General features: G+C 41.1%; 1 protein-coding gene across 4 annotated transcripts in view; it reads left to right on the forward strand.

Moving 5' to 3' along the window:
• Positions 1-16,011, forward strand: part of APOO (apolipoprotein O) — a 70,778-nt gene that overhangs the window by 24,345 nt on the left and 30,422 nt on the right. For 2 of the 4 annotated variants that reach the window (XM_056131195.1, XM_056131198.1), the window contains exons 2-5: positions 3,148-3,255; positions 4,550-4,672; positions 7,092-7,146; positions 11,929-12,024. In XM_056131195.1, the coding sequence (XP_055987170.1) occupies positions 3,148-3,255; positions 4,550-4,672; positions 7,092-7,146; positions 11,929-12,024 (382 nt within the window). Of the gene's footprint in view, positions 1-3,138; positions 3,256-4,549; positions 4,673-7,091; positions 7,147-11,928; positions 12,025-16,011 lie in introns of those variants that run through there. The other 2 variants (XM_056131196.1, XM_056131197.1) reach the window with 2 other exon arrangements.

The raw sequence follows: 16,011 nt of genomic DNA on the forward strand, positions 1-16,011 counted from the left end.
CAGAGCCAGGAGTAGCCCAAAGCCTCTCCCTCCAAATGTGTTTCACTAGGTACAGTCTCTATGAGACGTTACAAATGGGATTGTGAAACGTCTGTTGTACTTAGGCCTGAAATCAAGGCTTACAAATTATTGAAAAGGAAAATGGTATATATTTTAAATGGAGGGTCTCATATAGAGGTTCCCAGGCTTATTTGACTTATTCGGCCCCTTTTCAGAAAACAAACCTTTAAGTGAACAAATGGAAAGAGCCTCCAGTGGAAGGAGGCTGTTTCTGCCCCTCTGGATCATTCCAGTGCCCCAGGGAATATAGCCCGCTTGCCTAATAAGACAGTGGATTTGTCATTACAGGAGAATAGAGTCACTCTTCTTAGAAGTGGGACAGATTCTATTCTGGATCCCCCATGGAAGTGAGAGGAAAACAACTTGTTAGGGACTTGAGCCCCCGTTATTCGGAGGAGTCCTTGAGTAATTCTGAGGGGTGACTTATGTTACCCAAGTTAGTTATTTATCTTTAAAGAGTTTTCCTGGGACACAATCAGAAAGTGGTCCCGGAGCTACAGAATTCTGGAGAATGCACACAAGCACAGTTTGGCCTTCTGCGTACCCGTTTTGACCTGGTGTTTATGTCAACAGAGTCCTGTCTAGGTTGACTATGCCAAGACTGCCCTGGCTGCTGGCACTGAAGGTGACACTCACTCTTCCTATGAGTCTGTTTTGAAAAGGAATTCTTATTTCAAAAATTGTGACCCAAGTCTTTTGAGTAAACTCCTAAGATTCCTGGAAACTCAGAAAGGGCAGGGACCACGTCTGCCTAACTGTCACGTTTAGCACCGTGCCTGACTTGGAGGAGGTATGCAGTCAACATTTGTTTTTTGAAATAAAATTCTAGCTGACCTCCTCGGATTGTTTAGTACAACTCTGCTTATCTCACCAAGATTTGCTTTGCTCTCATTAGTACTCGGTCAGCTTCAGTGCCAGCCTGCCGCATTTCTTGCTAGGGTTCCACTCAACCAACTGTCAGTCCTGGTGCTCAGTCTCCATGATGTCTCTATTGATCTTAAGGGAACTTTCCCTAACCAGCTTTTGTGATGCCATCCTGCTCCTTTGAGTTATATAAAATAAAAGTTATAAATCTGAGTCCAAAGGTCCAAGATAGAGACTAGATGTTGATAGGAGAGTATTAGATATCTTTCTGGGGAACAGACAGCAAGAACTTCTAGTCACACGAGGAAACTCGGTGGCACTTCTGAGTTGTGTGAAGCTAAGCATCACCAGCTCACCTTTGTGCCACAGTTCATTTTCCTTAAGACTGTGGGTCTTGTATCATTACATGCAAAACCTCAGACAAATCAGCACATTGGAGTCCTTCCTAAGAGCTAACACCCCATCCCTCCCAGTGAGCTGAATTCTAGCAGAGACATCTAATAGCTGAAGGGAGCACTCCAGAGGATATGCCAGATCTAAAGCTAAGTAGCTTTCGGGTCTGGGGTTTTGGTTCTAGTCTTTTGATATGGCTTCACATCCATTGAAGATGCCGCTGTTAACAGTGTGATCTTGACTTTGGTCTAGTACACCAAACTCAATTAACCCAAAGTAGAGCATGTCTGATCAATGCTTGGAAGGTGGGACCCATTTTTCTTAGTCAAGTCAGCTGCCCTGGGTGGGGAATGAGCCTGGCAAAGGATTCTTATAGCATCACTTGGGACTGAGGTGCTCAGGCCATGGTGCACACTATTTGGAGCTGAGGTTCCCTAACTTATATGGCTTACTGCTCCCTTTTCAGAAAAAAGTCCCCCAGATCTACCTTTACCTTCTTTAAGCAAACAAACAGAAATCATCCCTCAGTGGCATCTGAGCCTACTACCACCTGGTTCATCGCAGCACCCCTGAAATAGGCGCTTTCACCCACTTTGGTTAACATTGCTATGAAACATTTCTGTCAGCTCAGGAAGTTTCCTTGTGCCTCTTTCCAGTAAGCTCTCCACTGCCTCCACTTCTTCAAGCAGTTATGGTCTTGAGTCCATGAATTAAAAAACCTACAGATTTGCTTAATGCTACAGATGCTAGAAACTGTTACTTGAGTAAACTGTACTTTTCAGTGAGCAAAGCTGTACCCCAGGAGATCTTTGAAAGTGAAGACTTTCTTTTGTTTTTGTACCATACCCAGCTGTGCTCAGGGATCACTCTTTGCAGGGTTTGGGGGACCATATGGGATAGCAGGAATCAAACTTGGGTCTGCAGCATGCAAAGAGCAAGCACCCTAACTACTGTACTATTCTCTGGCCCCCAGAAAGTGAAGACTTTTGTGGGGGGTTGTTTTGTTTGGGGCCATCCCAGTGATGGTCAGAGCTTACTCCTAGCTCTGCACTCAGGAATTACCCCTGGTGGTGCACAGGGGACCATATAGGGTGCCGGGGATCAAACTCATACCCACTGTACTGTCATTCTGGCCCCAAGAAAGGGAAGATGTTTTTGAGTCATGACTGGTGTTGCTCTTGGCACCTAGTGGGTAGAGGTCAGGGTATTGCCAATCTCGTGGTAGCACAAAGGACAGGCCTGTAACAAAAAAGAATCTGCCTGGGAGCAGATGGTGTCAACACCATAGCCAGGTAGGGGGTGTGAATGGGAGAAGATAAAATTAATTAAGGTTATTTTGTGATGTAAAATTCATTCCATAGCATTTTCTCTTTCTGAAAGTACATATACTTTATATTATTTTAACTTGAAAAGCAAAGTAGTAAAACTTCAGCCTTTTGGATATTAAGATAAAGATTAACCAAAATTTTAAGTTCTTATGAAAATTAAATTTTTTTTCAATTATAAGGTTTTATTTTGGGGGGGAGCACACCCAGCAGTGCTCAGGGCTTATTCCTGGCTCCACACTCAGGGATCACTCCTGGTGGGCTCAGGGGACTGTTAATGTGGTGCTGGGGATTGATCCCAGGTTGGCCACGTGCAATCCAAGGACCCTACCTACTGTGCCATCGCCTCAGCCCCTATTTTTTTTAAACATCAAGAATACCTTTATTTTTCATAAAGCACAATGAACCTTTCTGGGCAGGAGTGACTGAGGTTATGAATATACTTACATATGTACATTCAGTTTCCAGTGTTGAGAAAAGGCTTAAGATTGCTTCTATGTTTCAGGTAATTCAGAAGTCTGTGGGCCCGGCCAGCTTTAGTCTGCTCACCTTCAAAGTCTATGCATCCTCCAAAAAGGACCCACCCGCCAAAGCCTGTCTGAAGGTTAATGAGGTAACCTGCTGTTCATGTTGTGGTATATTTTGAACATCTGATTTGGTTAATGTAGAAAGTAGTTGATACATGCTAATGTACAACTTGTGTATCAGGAAAACATGACAATTTAGGAGACATTTAAAAGGAGGAATATATTTCCTTCGAATTAGTGTGTGTATGAAACTACTAAAGTATGGCATTTCAACAGATAAACTTTAGTTAATGACCTTAGTGAAGGGCATAATTGGGGAATTTTTCCTAGACTTTTCGCTGAGAATGTGCTGTGCGTCTGTGGTTGGTAAGCTCAGTTTCCGTCTAAGTGATCTGCCCAATTCTAGCCTGTTATCAGGCCAAGAAAACATTTGCATTTTTCCCTCTCATAAGAAAATAAAGGCCTGGGTTCATTTTGCTTCTTGGCTAGATTAGAGACTCATAAGTAGATACTTAATAAATACTAAGCAAATAAAACAAGAAGTCTTTTCTCCATTGTTTACATTCTTTTCTGTCTGTACTCCCCAGTGATTATTTTGGACTGTTGGTTTCTGTTGACTTTGAATAAAATGACAGAGATCTACCTACAGTTCTGGACTAGGTTACTTGAGCAGTGTTTACATAAAGTTCATTAGCTTATCTTTGCCCTTTTTCTCTCTTCTCAGGCCTTGGGCCAGTGGCATTTTTGAGGGTGAAGAAGAAGCCAGTAGTGGCTCTGAAAAGATTTTTTTGACTGGGTGGGACCAGACTGAACATTTGAACTAAGTAACTTGCTCTCCAGTTACTGTCAAGATGTATATCTTCATTTACCCTTTCGAAAAATACAAGCCTTTTATTTCAAGCCAAATCTAAGCAACCCAAAGTGTGACTATTTTGTTCTTCTAGAGACAGGGTGAGGGTAGGACCCCAATGGCCCTGCCTTCTGGACTGCACCTGTATTAAGGAAATAAGGTTACAAAAACCTTTTGAAATAGGCTTCAGAATGCAGGTAACCCTTCAGAGACACTGTAGTTTGTGGGCTAGAGTGATAATGCGGTAGGTAGGGTGCTTGCCTTCCACGTGACCGACCAAGATTGCATCCCTGTGGCATCCCTTATGGTCTCCTAGAGCCCGCCAGGAGTGATCCCCTGGGCGCAGAGCCAGGAGCAACTCCTGAGCACCTTCCTGTTTGACCAAAAACCAGACAAACAACCCTTCCCCCAAAAAACACACTGTAGTTTGTAAATTGATAGAAATAAAATGTTTACAAATCTAAGAGTGTATTGTTACTTCATCATGTATAATCTCCTTTGTTTCTCTTTCTTTTGTTTTTCAATGTGAGCAGCTTTCACTCTACACCATTCCTGAGGGTCAGTCTAAATATGTGGAAGAGACAAAGACCCAACTCGAAGAAAGCTTCTCACATCTTCGACATCATTGTGAGCCATATGTAAGACGGTGTGAGGTACGGCTCTTCTGAAAGTGGAGTTAATGCATTTCTGTATAGACTGGGTGGTGAGAAACCTATGTCTGCATGTTTTCAGAAAAGGACCTGACTTGGAAATGTTCGTCATTGCTATCCCTGCAGGGGACAGAGAGCCTCACGTCCTGGTGGCAGCTCTTCTCAGAGCTGCAGACTCTCCTTCCTACTGGGCAGTGTGCGCTGCCTTCACTAGAGAGAGCAGAGGGCCACTAACTACCCCGTCTGCTGGTAATGGGGAAGAAATGTGTGATAACTATAGTAGGGGAAGGATACAGTGTGTAAGCATTATACAGAAATTAGGGAAACTTTCTCCCAAGAACTCAACAAAATCAATACTCCTTCAAACAGAAATGCTTATAGAGCACATAAGTAGTTTATAATAGTAAAAAAGGTAGCATTACATATTTCAAATACTGAAGTATTTGCCTCAGTGACCAAAGAGTTATATGTACAGTTGATCAAGCCGTTTTGTCATTAACTTTGTGAAAGCATTTGTGTGATTTTTTTTTTTAACATCTAAAGCTGAAGTTTACAAATCTACTGAATGCTTTCCTGAGCCATACTTGACCTTGATTTTGAATATTGATGATAAAGTAGTAAAGCAAATACGTAGTTATGCAGTATGGTCTCAATAGAATGTAAATGTTTGACATATGCAAACTCAATCCAGAACTTGTTATAGAATTTTAGATTTCCATTGTTTATGCCAGTGCTAAAGTGTTAGTCTCCAATTTAGAAATAAAATAGTAGGAATAAGCTAGATCAGCAGTTTAAATTAGGACATCCTATTAAATTATCTTACTGAGTTATGTAATGCCTAAAAATTATACAGAATGTATTGTAAAACATTTAGAGTTTATTCTCTTGTTCTAGAAGATTTTCAGCAAATTTGTGAAAATATTTTTGTATCGTGTAGACACAACTTCTGTTATTCCTCTCCCTCCTTTTATAAAAGTACTTTATCTCTTTAGCTTTCAATCTAAGCTCTTTTTTACTTTTGTGTGTCTGATACTTGATATAGAAGAAAAACAAAAAATCCACTCTAGATAATAGAATAGTTATCAACATGTTTATTTGCACTGTTTCAAAATTTAAAAGCTTTTTTTTGATTAAAATGATTTATCTTCTTTAGAAATATTTCTGATTCCAGGCTCCTTTTTCAGTTCAGCATTTTCTAGCCTCTTATTTTAAAAACTAATTTAATTTTTCTTTATAATAAGATTATGCCAGCGGAAGAAGATGGCAGTTAGTTTAGATATCTACTTGGTTTTTCTTTTTTCATGAGCAAAAAAAAAAATAAGGGATTTAGTGAAGCAATATTCCATTGTTTTTTAATGTTCTTTTTGTACTCCCCACAGCCAGCACTTATTGTTAAAACTATACAAAAGCAGTAGCATAACTTGTTCTAACTTAAGGGAATTAAATCCTTTTCCAAATGGCAATTAGTTGATAGCTTCTGATACCCAACTATCTCTTTTCTCATCTTCAATGTAGACTTCAAGAAGGTGGGTACCTTTTACCTGTCCCTTGCTCCCTAATGTTTGTATACACTCTCTTTTTATTATTGTTGTTAAGAAAGTGATAATGCTTTATTTGCGTTAGCATTTAGGCATCTTTCCAAACTTCATTACTGATTCCTTTGTCTCACTGAAATTAATCACTCTTGCTTCAAATGAGTATTTTTCAGATATGGGCTCTAAAATCATAGCAAAGTGTGTGTATATACATATATATACATATAAACTTACTGATTCAATGTCATGGGGAAAGCAGTACCACTTTAATGATCCAGAGTACTGATCTTTAGTTTGTTTTTCTTTAGTTTTTAATAGTAGCCTGTAAAGGCTGGGCTGTTGAACCCTCTCTACTTAAAATCTTTGTTTCCTGTGGCAATAATAAGCTGTTATGCTTAGCAGTTTGCAATGAAGGGGAAATTACAAAGAAAAAACTATAATAAAAAAAATGAGATAGTATGTCCCTTTGTTCAAAAAGGATTAATAACTCGATTCTTTATTCAGTAAAGACAAATAGTTAAGTCTTCAGAAACACAGAGATTGGGGCACTGACCCCCCCTGTGCAGAACTTGAGTGTATAGCTTTTTATGCACCCCAAACTTAACCACAAATAGCCTGTGTTGACCAAAAGCCCTGCTGATAATGTAAATGGTTAACACAGATTTGTATACGATAGTGCAAACTTTATTTTTAAATTAAATAGGCTAAGCAAAAATGTTACACAGAATGTCAGAGAAAACATACTTCCAGTTATACTGTTTTTATCCACCAAATTCTGCCTGTAAGTGAACCTGCACAGTTCAACCAGTGCTTTTCAAGGGTCTTCTATATATTATTACTTTCTAATTAGAAAAGTCAACTCATTCATTTTCTTGTCACCTTTTTAGGAAATTTATAGCCAGACTAAGCCCAAGCTGGAAACGCTCATTCAATTGGGGTTTGGTAAGTAGATTTGGGGGGTAGAATGGTTTGGGCCACAGACATTGATGCCCAGAGTGTGTGTGTGTGGGGGGTTACTCCCAGCTTTGTGCTTAGAGGTCACTACTGTAGTTGTCTGAGGGACCATGAAGTTCTGGGGATCAAACTGTGGTTGACCAAATGCAAGGCAAGCACCTTCTTAACCCCTGGTAAGTTGATTTTTAATTAAGTTTCATCAGGTTTTTTTTTATTAACACTAAACTCTAACCAGGACTCCCTGCACAGGCTTCAGGAGATCTGTGAATTCCTTAAATTTGTATGTAGCATTTTAGAACTGTGTGGATTCTTCTGGACTGAGAATCTGTTGTTTTCATCAATTTCAGGGCACTAGAGTCCCTGAACAGTCAGGTCCATCTTTTCAAGATCATTAGGATTGTTGGGCTAGCAATTGAAGTGATACTGGATATTTTTCCTTTAAATTTGTTTCAGCGGACTGGAGCAATAGGACAGTGGGAAGGGTATTTGCCTTGCACTTGCCTGACCTGGGTTCGATCCCTGGCATCCCATATGGTCTCCCAAGCACTGCCCAGAGTTTTCCTGAGCACAGAGCTAGGAGTAATCCCTGAACATTGCTGGGTGTGACCCCAAAAGAAAAACAATGATGAAATTTGTTTCAGGGACTGGAAATAATGCCTCAGTGTTAGAATACATATTTTGCATGTGAGGACCTGGGTTTTGTCCCTGGCATTGCAGAAAAAAGGGAATTATTTCCAGGCGTGCAGCCTGGGAGACAGCTCAGAGTTTTGGAGTGCATGTTTCATTTGCCAAAGTCTCAGATTTGATCCCTAGCACCACACAGTCTCCTGAGCTCCACTGGAAATGCCCATTTTCCAGTTTTATTTCTAGGTGTAATATTCCTAAATCACACAGAAAGTCATGAGTAGGTTTTCAGAGTCAGGGTAATTCATTTGCTCAGCAATTCATACATAGTATAGAATATTAGAGGCAGGAAGGAACTGGGCTCAGGTGCCTAGGAGAGATCTTACTGCATAATTAGTGATTTTCTTACTATTTTTCTCATTTGGTTTTTATTGATCGACCTCACCATTTTTCACATCCACTTGTCACATAACTCAAAGGGGATTCATGGTCTGTGTTCTGAGTAATTTCAATCAGGAACTAGTGAATTACTTGACACTGATCATATATTATCCCCCTTGTTTTTATCTTGGCAAGTTTACATCATGTTTATATAAATGCTTGTTTCCATGATGGACTAAAATGAATATGAGTTTTTCATGCTTGAGGGTTGAATTCAGGGCCCCACACAAGTGCTCTACAGCTGAGCTACATTCTCAGCCTGTTTTCTTTCCCTTTGAGGATTATTGTAGAGTGCTGACACCCTTGAGGCAATCAGATACTTTTTTCATATACATAAACTGCCAGTTTGGGCTGGAGCAATAGCACAGCAGGTAGGGCGTTTGCTTTGTACACAGCCGACCTGGGTTCGATTCCCAGCATCCCATGTGGTCCCTTGAGCAATACCAGGAGTAATTCCTGAGTGCATGAGCCAGGAGTAACCCCTGTGCGTTGCCATGTGTGACCCAAAAAGAAAAAAAAAACCTGCCAGTTCTCTTTAGTTATGCATGTAAGTTAACAAGTGACATCTAAATTTTATTTATTTTGTAAATACCTACTTAGTACTTGGTTTGTACCAGGTAGTAATCTTCAGTGCTTTTAAAATATTGGTATGTATCACTGTCATAATACTCCTGACAACCAGGTTCTTTCTTACCTTAATTTATTTTAATTTGGAGTTTAAAAAACTCATCATTTATCTGTACATGTGTGATAAGGTTGTCTCTCAAGCATATGGTCCCTTGAGCACTTCCAGAGGTCATTCATGAGCACAGGGCTAAGAATAGCCCTTGAGCACCACCAGGTATGGCCCAAACCTTCGCCTGTCCAAATGTATTCATCTGTGACTTCCATTCTTAGGGTCCAGGGAGACATCTTCGGGGTCAGGGGTGCATGACCACTGAGCACTCCTGAGTGTGGCCCATGGCCCTTGTGGTTCCTGGCACTGCTGGGCCCAAGCAGTATCATATTGCCAAACCTGAACATTGAGTCATCTTTCGTGATTGGCTGAGTATCACTGGGTGTGGCTCCTGAACACCCTGAGTACTGTTTGGGTGCCACCCCTCCCCCCAGATAAAGGAGTTGTCTTGCTTGCCAAAGCAGTCCATTTCTCAGCTCTCAACCAAAGCATGTTAGTAGATGTTGGGCTTCTTTCCTATTTAATGTTTCATCTACCTGCTTTGGTGCAGTTCACCCAGAACATCTGGGTGTCCTAACTACTGCTTTGTGTGCAGTAAATGTTTAGAATTAAAACCCCCACATTGGTAGCCTAAAGTAAAGGGGAGTAGGAAGTTGCCTCAAATGACCCAGACAAGAGGATGGAAAGTAAAATTTAGGTTAAGGCAAAATAACCAGGCAGGTATTAGTGCCAATAGCACATGCCCTAGAGCAGTATTTAAAATGATCATGTCTCCCAAAGAACCCAGGAAAAGGAAAAAACTGGCATATGTCTGGTATTGGGCTGGAGCAATAGCACAGCGGTAGGGCGTTTGTCTTGCAAGCCGCTGGTCTGGCCAAGCCGGGTTCGATTCCTCCTCCCCTCTCTGAGAGCCCGGCAAGCTACCGAGAGTATTTCGCCCGCATGACAGAGCCTGGCAAGCTACCTGTGATGTATTCAATATGCCAAACACAGTAACAACAAGTCTCACAATGAAGACGTTACTGGGCCTGCTCGAGCAAATCGATGAACAACAGGAGGACAGTGCTACAGTGACAGTGCTATGTCTGGTATTATCTGGGGGAGAGAATTGCTAAATATTCCAGTTAGTTCATTTTCATGTACATTTGTTAAATCAGCATCATGCCAGGCATTGATGATTAAGAAGGTGGTCAAGCACTGAGGTGCGGATAATAAATTATTCAACGCTAGTGCAAATTCAGGGACTCTTCCAGACCACTGTTGAAGGTACAGAGAAAGGAGACTGATTTTATAGAGACTGGGAGCATGGAAAGTCAGAGGAGGATTTGAATGAATCCTTAAAGTTTTGTTAAAACAAATAATGCAAGTAAAACAGAAGGAAGGGATTTAGCCATATCAGAACATGAGGGCAGGACTTGGGCAGTGCTCTACGCAGCAGCTAAAGCCTGATCAATACTTCGAAGGTGACTCAGTGTTGTCTGTGCTGAGAAAAGAAGCGGGGTGTACTAAACTTGAGGTTGAGAGAGGCACATGCCTCGTTGCAGTCCATTTGTTAATTCAGTCAGTATCCATCAGCTCCTGTTTTCTATTTTGGGTGTGTGGGGGTCATACTCAGTGCTGCTCAGGGCTTACTCTTGGCTCTGTGCTCAGGAATCTTCTAGACATGCTCAGGGTATAGTATGGGGTACCAGGGATTGAACCCAGGACAGCTGCTTGCCAGCCAAGTGCCCTGCCCAATCTACTATAGCTCTGGCCCCATAATAGCATTCTTGATAAGTACCTGCTAGATGAGCATCCACTGTTATGTTATCTCTGGACTGAGGGAAAATAACAGCCTAAGAAATAGTTCACCATGAAGGAGTTGTATTCTCTTTGTTTTGTTTTGTTTTGTTTTGTTTGGGGGGCGAGGGCATTAGGTAATACCCAGCTGTGCTCGAAAGTTACTTCTGGCTCTCCACTAAGGAATTTCTTCTGGTGGAGTTCAGGGGACCATGTGGGATGCTGGGGATCCAACCTGGGTTGGTCATGTGCAAAGCAAGATCCCTACCTGCTATACTGCCTCTCCAATCCTGAGTTATATTCTCCTTGAGGAGACAAAGTATTCCTGAGCAACTAAACACAAGGTATTGTAGGGTTAGGTACCAAATGAGCCATACAAGGCATAAATGTCAGACTTCTGGCACAGAGGCTTTCCCTCACCCCCACTACCTTATCTAATGCATGTGGTGCCTGGGTTTTGGAGAACAGTCAGCAGCAAAGCTTCAGAAAGTGCCAGGTTTATTAAAATATTTTCTGGTTTTGGCGGGAAGGGGAGACAGAGATGCCTGACCTGGTGGTGCTTGGAGGACCTTTCAGGAGACCAGACCCAGGGCCTTGCCCATACCAGACATTTGCTTTGCCACTGGAGCCATCTTCCTGACCCCATATCCGTTGTTTTTGTGTTTGGGTAGCAAGAGTTTAGATAGTGAGTGATCTCTGTATTTCTTTTCTGTCCATGTGGATGCTTGATTCAGATTGTTACCTTCAGGAATTGCCAGTCCTAAAGTGTCTGAAAATTTTAGAAACCTGCTTTGTGAATCGTGTTTATATATTGCATAAAAAGAATATGCTAAAAGGATGCGTATTGACAGAAAGCAAAAAGTACATTATTTGAAAAGCATTTGGTACTGTATGTACCCATTGCATTATAAGGTTAGTTGTGGGACCTCCCAGGTGATACTCAGGATCTACAGGGGCCCCAGCAGTGATTCTTGCCTCTCTGGGCTGTTGGTTCAGGACAAGTGCCTGAGGATGTAGTGCTACATGGGCCTTGAAGTGCTGGGGCTACCTGGGCCATCTGGGCAGTTATGGGGACCTCCAGGGACTCAAGCCAGTTGTATATTACTTGGGGAACCATGTTGTACTGGAAATTGAAGCTCAGTTGGGCATATGCCTGGGGTGTGCCTTTGATGCTGTACTATCTCCTAGCCCTTGTTTTGTCTTCTAATGAGCAATTTATGGAATTGTTACCTGGTATGATTCTATTGCAGAGAGCTATGACTTTCTCCAGAATTCACCACCTGGATTTTTTCCAAGACTGGGTGTTATTGGATTCGCTGGCTTTGTTGGACTCCTCTTTACTAGAGGTAGGTACAATTTTTTTTCTAAATGATCAATTCATAAGGTTATGTCATGTTGTATACATATATACATATAGATATATATGATTCATTTTATTTAGCAGTTTTTACAATGAATTGGTTCATAGATTTTTTTTATTTAATCACTGTAAGATAGCCCCTTACAAAGCTGTTCATGATTAGGTTTCAGTCATAGTGTTCCAACACCCTTCTCTCCACCAGTGTACATTTCCCAGCACCAGTGTCCTCAGTTTCCTTCCTATTACCCCACCCACCTCTCCAACCTGCCTCTATGGCAGACACTTCTCTCCCCCACTGCCTTTTTGGGCATTGTAGTTTGCAATACAGATACTGGAAGGTTATCATGTATATCCCTTTACCTACTTTTAACACTCAGTTCTTGTCCAGTGAGATCATTTCCAACTATTATTGTCATACTGGTCCCTTTTTCTGTCTTATCTACCCTCACCCCTCATATGGAGAGTATCATGCTGACTGAAATGAGTCAGAAGGAGAGCAACAGATATAGTATGACTGCATTCATTTGTAGTATATAAAAATAGTAGAACACTAATATCAAAGATCAGGGAAACAGAAGCGAGGAGGATGACTGGTCAATGGTTATAATAATTTTTACACTTTCATTATTGTTTAAGCAACATGGTTACAGTAGTATTGATGTTTATGATTTTGATATGCAAAATTACTGCAGTTTTACCACCGTCAAAGTGCCTAAGACACTCCACCAATATCCCTATGTCACTTTTAGTCCACCTCTTCTTCCCTCCCCAAGTCCCCTTGCCTTCCACTACATGGTAATCTTAGTTTTGTAATCCACGGCCAAGGGTTTGTCATCATATAATGTTGTCCATTCCTTGTTTTGTTTCTTTATATACCTTTGATGAGTGAGACTTCTCATATCTGTCCATCTCCCTCTGACTTACTTTGCTTATATAAATTCAGTTCTCTCCTACTTGCAGCAAACTGCAAGAGTTCATTTATTCTTGTAGCTATGTTCATGAGTATGGTCTTCTTATGTTTTGATTTTGACTACAGCCAGCTGTGCTCAGAGTTTACTCCTAGCTCTTCACTCATAGATCACCCCTGACAGGCCCGGGCAAGGAGCACCTTACCTGCTGAACTATCTCTCTGGCCCCTGAATGTCATCTTTTTAACATGGAATCGATGTGCTTGTTTTCTTCAGTATATTTGATTTTAAGAATATATAGAAATTGTAAAAGAAATTGTATGTTCTTGGTTTAAAGAAATTGTATCTATAAAATATATCCTTTATATATTTTTATTAGTGAAACACCATGAGGTACAGTTGTAGACTTACAAACTTTCGTGTTTTGGTTTCAGTTATATGTGATCAAGTACCCATCCCTCCACCAGTGCCCATTCTCCACCACCAATGATCCTAGTAGCCCTTTCACCCCCCCCCCCAAGCCCCTACCCCCCACCCTGCCCCGCCTCTGTGGCAGGGCATTCCCTTTAGCTCTCTCTTTCCTTTAGGGTGTTGTGGTTTGCAATAGAGGTATTGAGTGGCCATCATGTTCCGTCTGTAGTCTACTTTCAGCACGCATCTTGCATCCTGAGCGAATCCTCCAAACATCCTTTACTTGGTGTTCCCTTCTCTATCTGAGCTGCCTTTTCCCCCAGCTTGTGAGGCCGGCTTCCAAGCCCTGGGGCAGACCTCCTGGTACTTATCTCAACTATTCTTGGGTGTTCGTCTCCCATTCTGTTACTTTATACCCCCCCCCCCCCAATATCCTTTATAGATACATTTACTTGGCCAACTCACTGTCTGTGGTACAGAAAGAGTAAGCTTTTGTTGATGGAAGTTTTTTTGTTGTTAATGAAGTTTCAGGTAGGAGCATCAAGGAAAATTTGGAAATGCTTTGGAATTAAGATCAGGAAAAGACAATAGAACAGTGATCATATAAGTTTTCTTAACTTCTTGATATGGCATGGCTTCAGTTGGTGATGATATAAAACTTTAAAATTACTTAAAAGCTAATAAATGTTGGCCTAAAAATACTGCTACATTATACTGAGAGATCATAAAAGATTTATAAGAAATAAAGGATGATAAAATACTTTCATCTAGTAAGTTGAGTTTGTTTGAAGTATGATTATAAAATTCTGATTATAAAATAAATGCATTATGAAATTCAGACTTTACAAAAATTCCTAAAGTTGTTTGTGAACCCTATAATCAGACCCTTATGAGAGAGAACTGGATTTTTTTTTAAATTTTTAATAAAAACACTGTGATTTACAAAGTTGTTCATTATATAGTCATTTCAGGCATTTAGGGTTCCAACACCACAAGTGTAACCTTTCCTCCACCAGTGTCCTCATTTTCCCTCCCATCCCTAATTTGCCCCCTTAGGAACATGAAAAATTGACTTTGTATTACTTGTTTTAACAAAACTTTAAGAAATGGCAAATAGAATGATCAGAAGATAAATCAGTAAGAGCCAATTTGTGATTGCTATATGATTTTAACCTATGTAAATAAAACCCTTTAGAGTTTAAAGTATATTGCACTAAGGTTTATTTTATATTTGCATTTCATTATGGTAATAATCATGTCTTCCCTGTCTTTAATAAAACTTTCAAAGCAAATCTGTGCTAATATATTTTGGAGTTTACATGAAGTAGGTAGGCCTACTTATGTAAATTTTGCCCCCTACGCTTTGTATAAACACTGTTGTTTGCAAAGTTGTTCATGATGACTTGCTATAGGCATTCAATATTTCAACACCAGTTCGATCACCATTATCACCTTCTCTTTACCATTAAGTACCATTACATTAAGTCCTTTAATGAGGGATGACTAAGGTGTTGTTACAGTTCAGCATTCTGTGTTACTGTTTGGTTAGTTGAGATCGGTTGCCTTCTATGTTACATCCCATCCATTCTAGAGTGCTTCTACTAGATTATCAGTGTTGTAAGTTTGGAGATGTTGCCTCAGGAAGTCCAGAATTTTTAACTGGTTGGTATAGCTGGAATTGGTATAGCAGCAATTTTGCACTATGGGAGCAAGCTGCCAGGGCTCTGTTTGGGTGCTCCCTGAGCTGGCCTGCTCCCCTCAGGGTGCCCCAAATGAAGAGAAAACTTGAGAGTCTAGTTTGATACGTACTCCTCCCGCCACACACACACACACACACACACACACACACACACAGTTTAAAAAGCCTTTTCTGTACAGGACTTAACCATTATGTTAGCATCTGGAGAAATGCTGTCCCTACTCCGGCCTGAAGAATGAACTCCTGTCATAGTTTCAGTGCCCTCCTCCTGTTCTCTGAAGAACATGTAAGAATTAATGGAAAGCTCATCTAACTTGCTAACAGTTATTTGCCCTGAACGTCTTTTCTCTCCTTTCTGCAAAAAAAACTATCCTGAAAAGCATTCCTGTCGTAATTACATGGCGCTTGTAATTCACAATGGTCCCAAGACCAGGATGTTGGAATCTTGGCTACAGTAAGGGACTCGGGAATGTAGAATCAGAGAGATAAGCATCCCCCTCTCTCTTCCAGATTAGAGCCCAGCTATGGCTTCAGCCATAAAGAAAGCTCCCTGTGCCGTGCTGCGTGTACATGCATAGATGTGTAGGTTCCTGCCCAGTTGAGTGTTGGATTCCCCCCCACACACACACACACACACTGGGGCCAGGCTCGCTGGGCGGAATGGCTCCATGAGGACACTACTGCTGTGGGTCCTTTTGTTTTGGCTTATTTATTCCTATTTTTCTTATCCCAGAAGCGCTTGATATTAAAAATGATTGAAAACCTTCATTTTTTTTTTAAAGTACACACACAGGGCCAGAGCAATAATACAGTGGGTAGGGCGCTTGCCTTGCTTGTGGCTGACCTGGGTTCAATTCCCAGCACCCCTTAAAGTTCCCCCGAACCTGTCAGGAGTAATTTATGACTGCAGAGCCAGGAGTGATCCCTGAGCTCTATGGGGCGTGGCCCAGAAAAC

This window comes from Sorex fumeus, unplaced genomic scaffold, assembly GCF_029834395.1.
Source record: "Sorex fumeus unplaced genomic scaffold, SorFum_2.1 ptg000086l, whole genome shotgun sequence".
Taxonomy (NCBI): Eukaryota; Metazoa; Chordata; class Mammalia; order Eulipotyphla; family Soricidae; genus Sorex; species Sorex fumeus.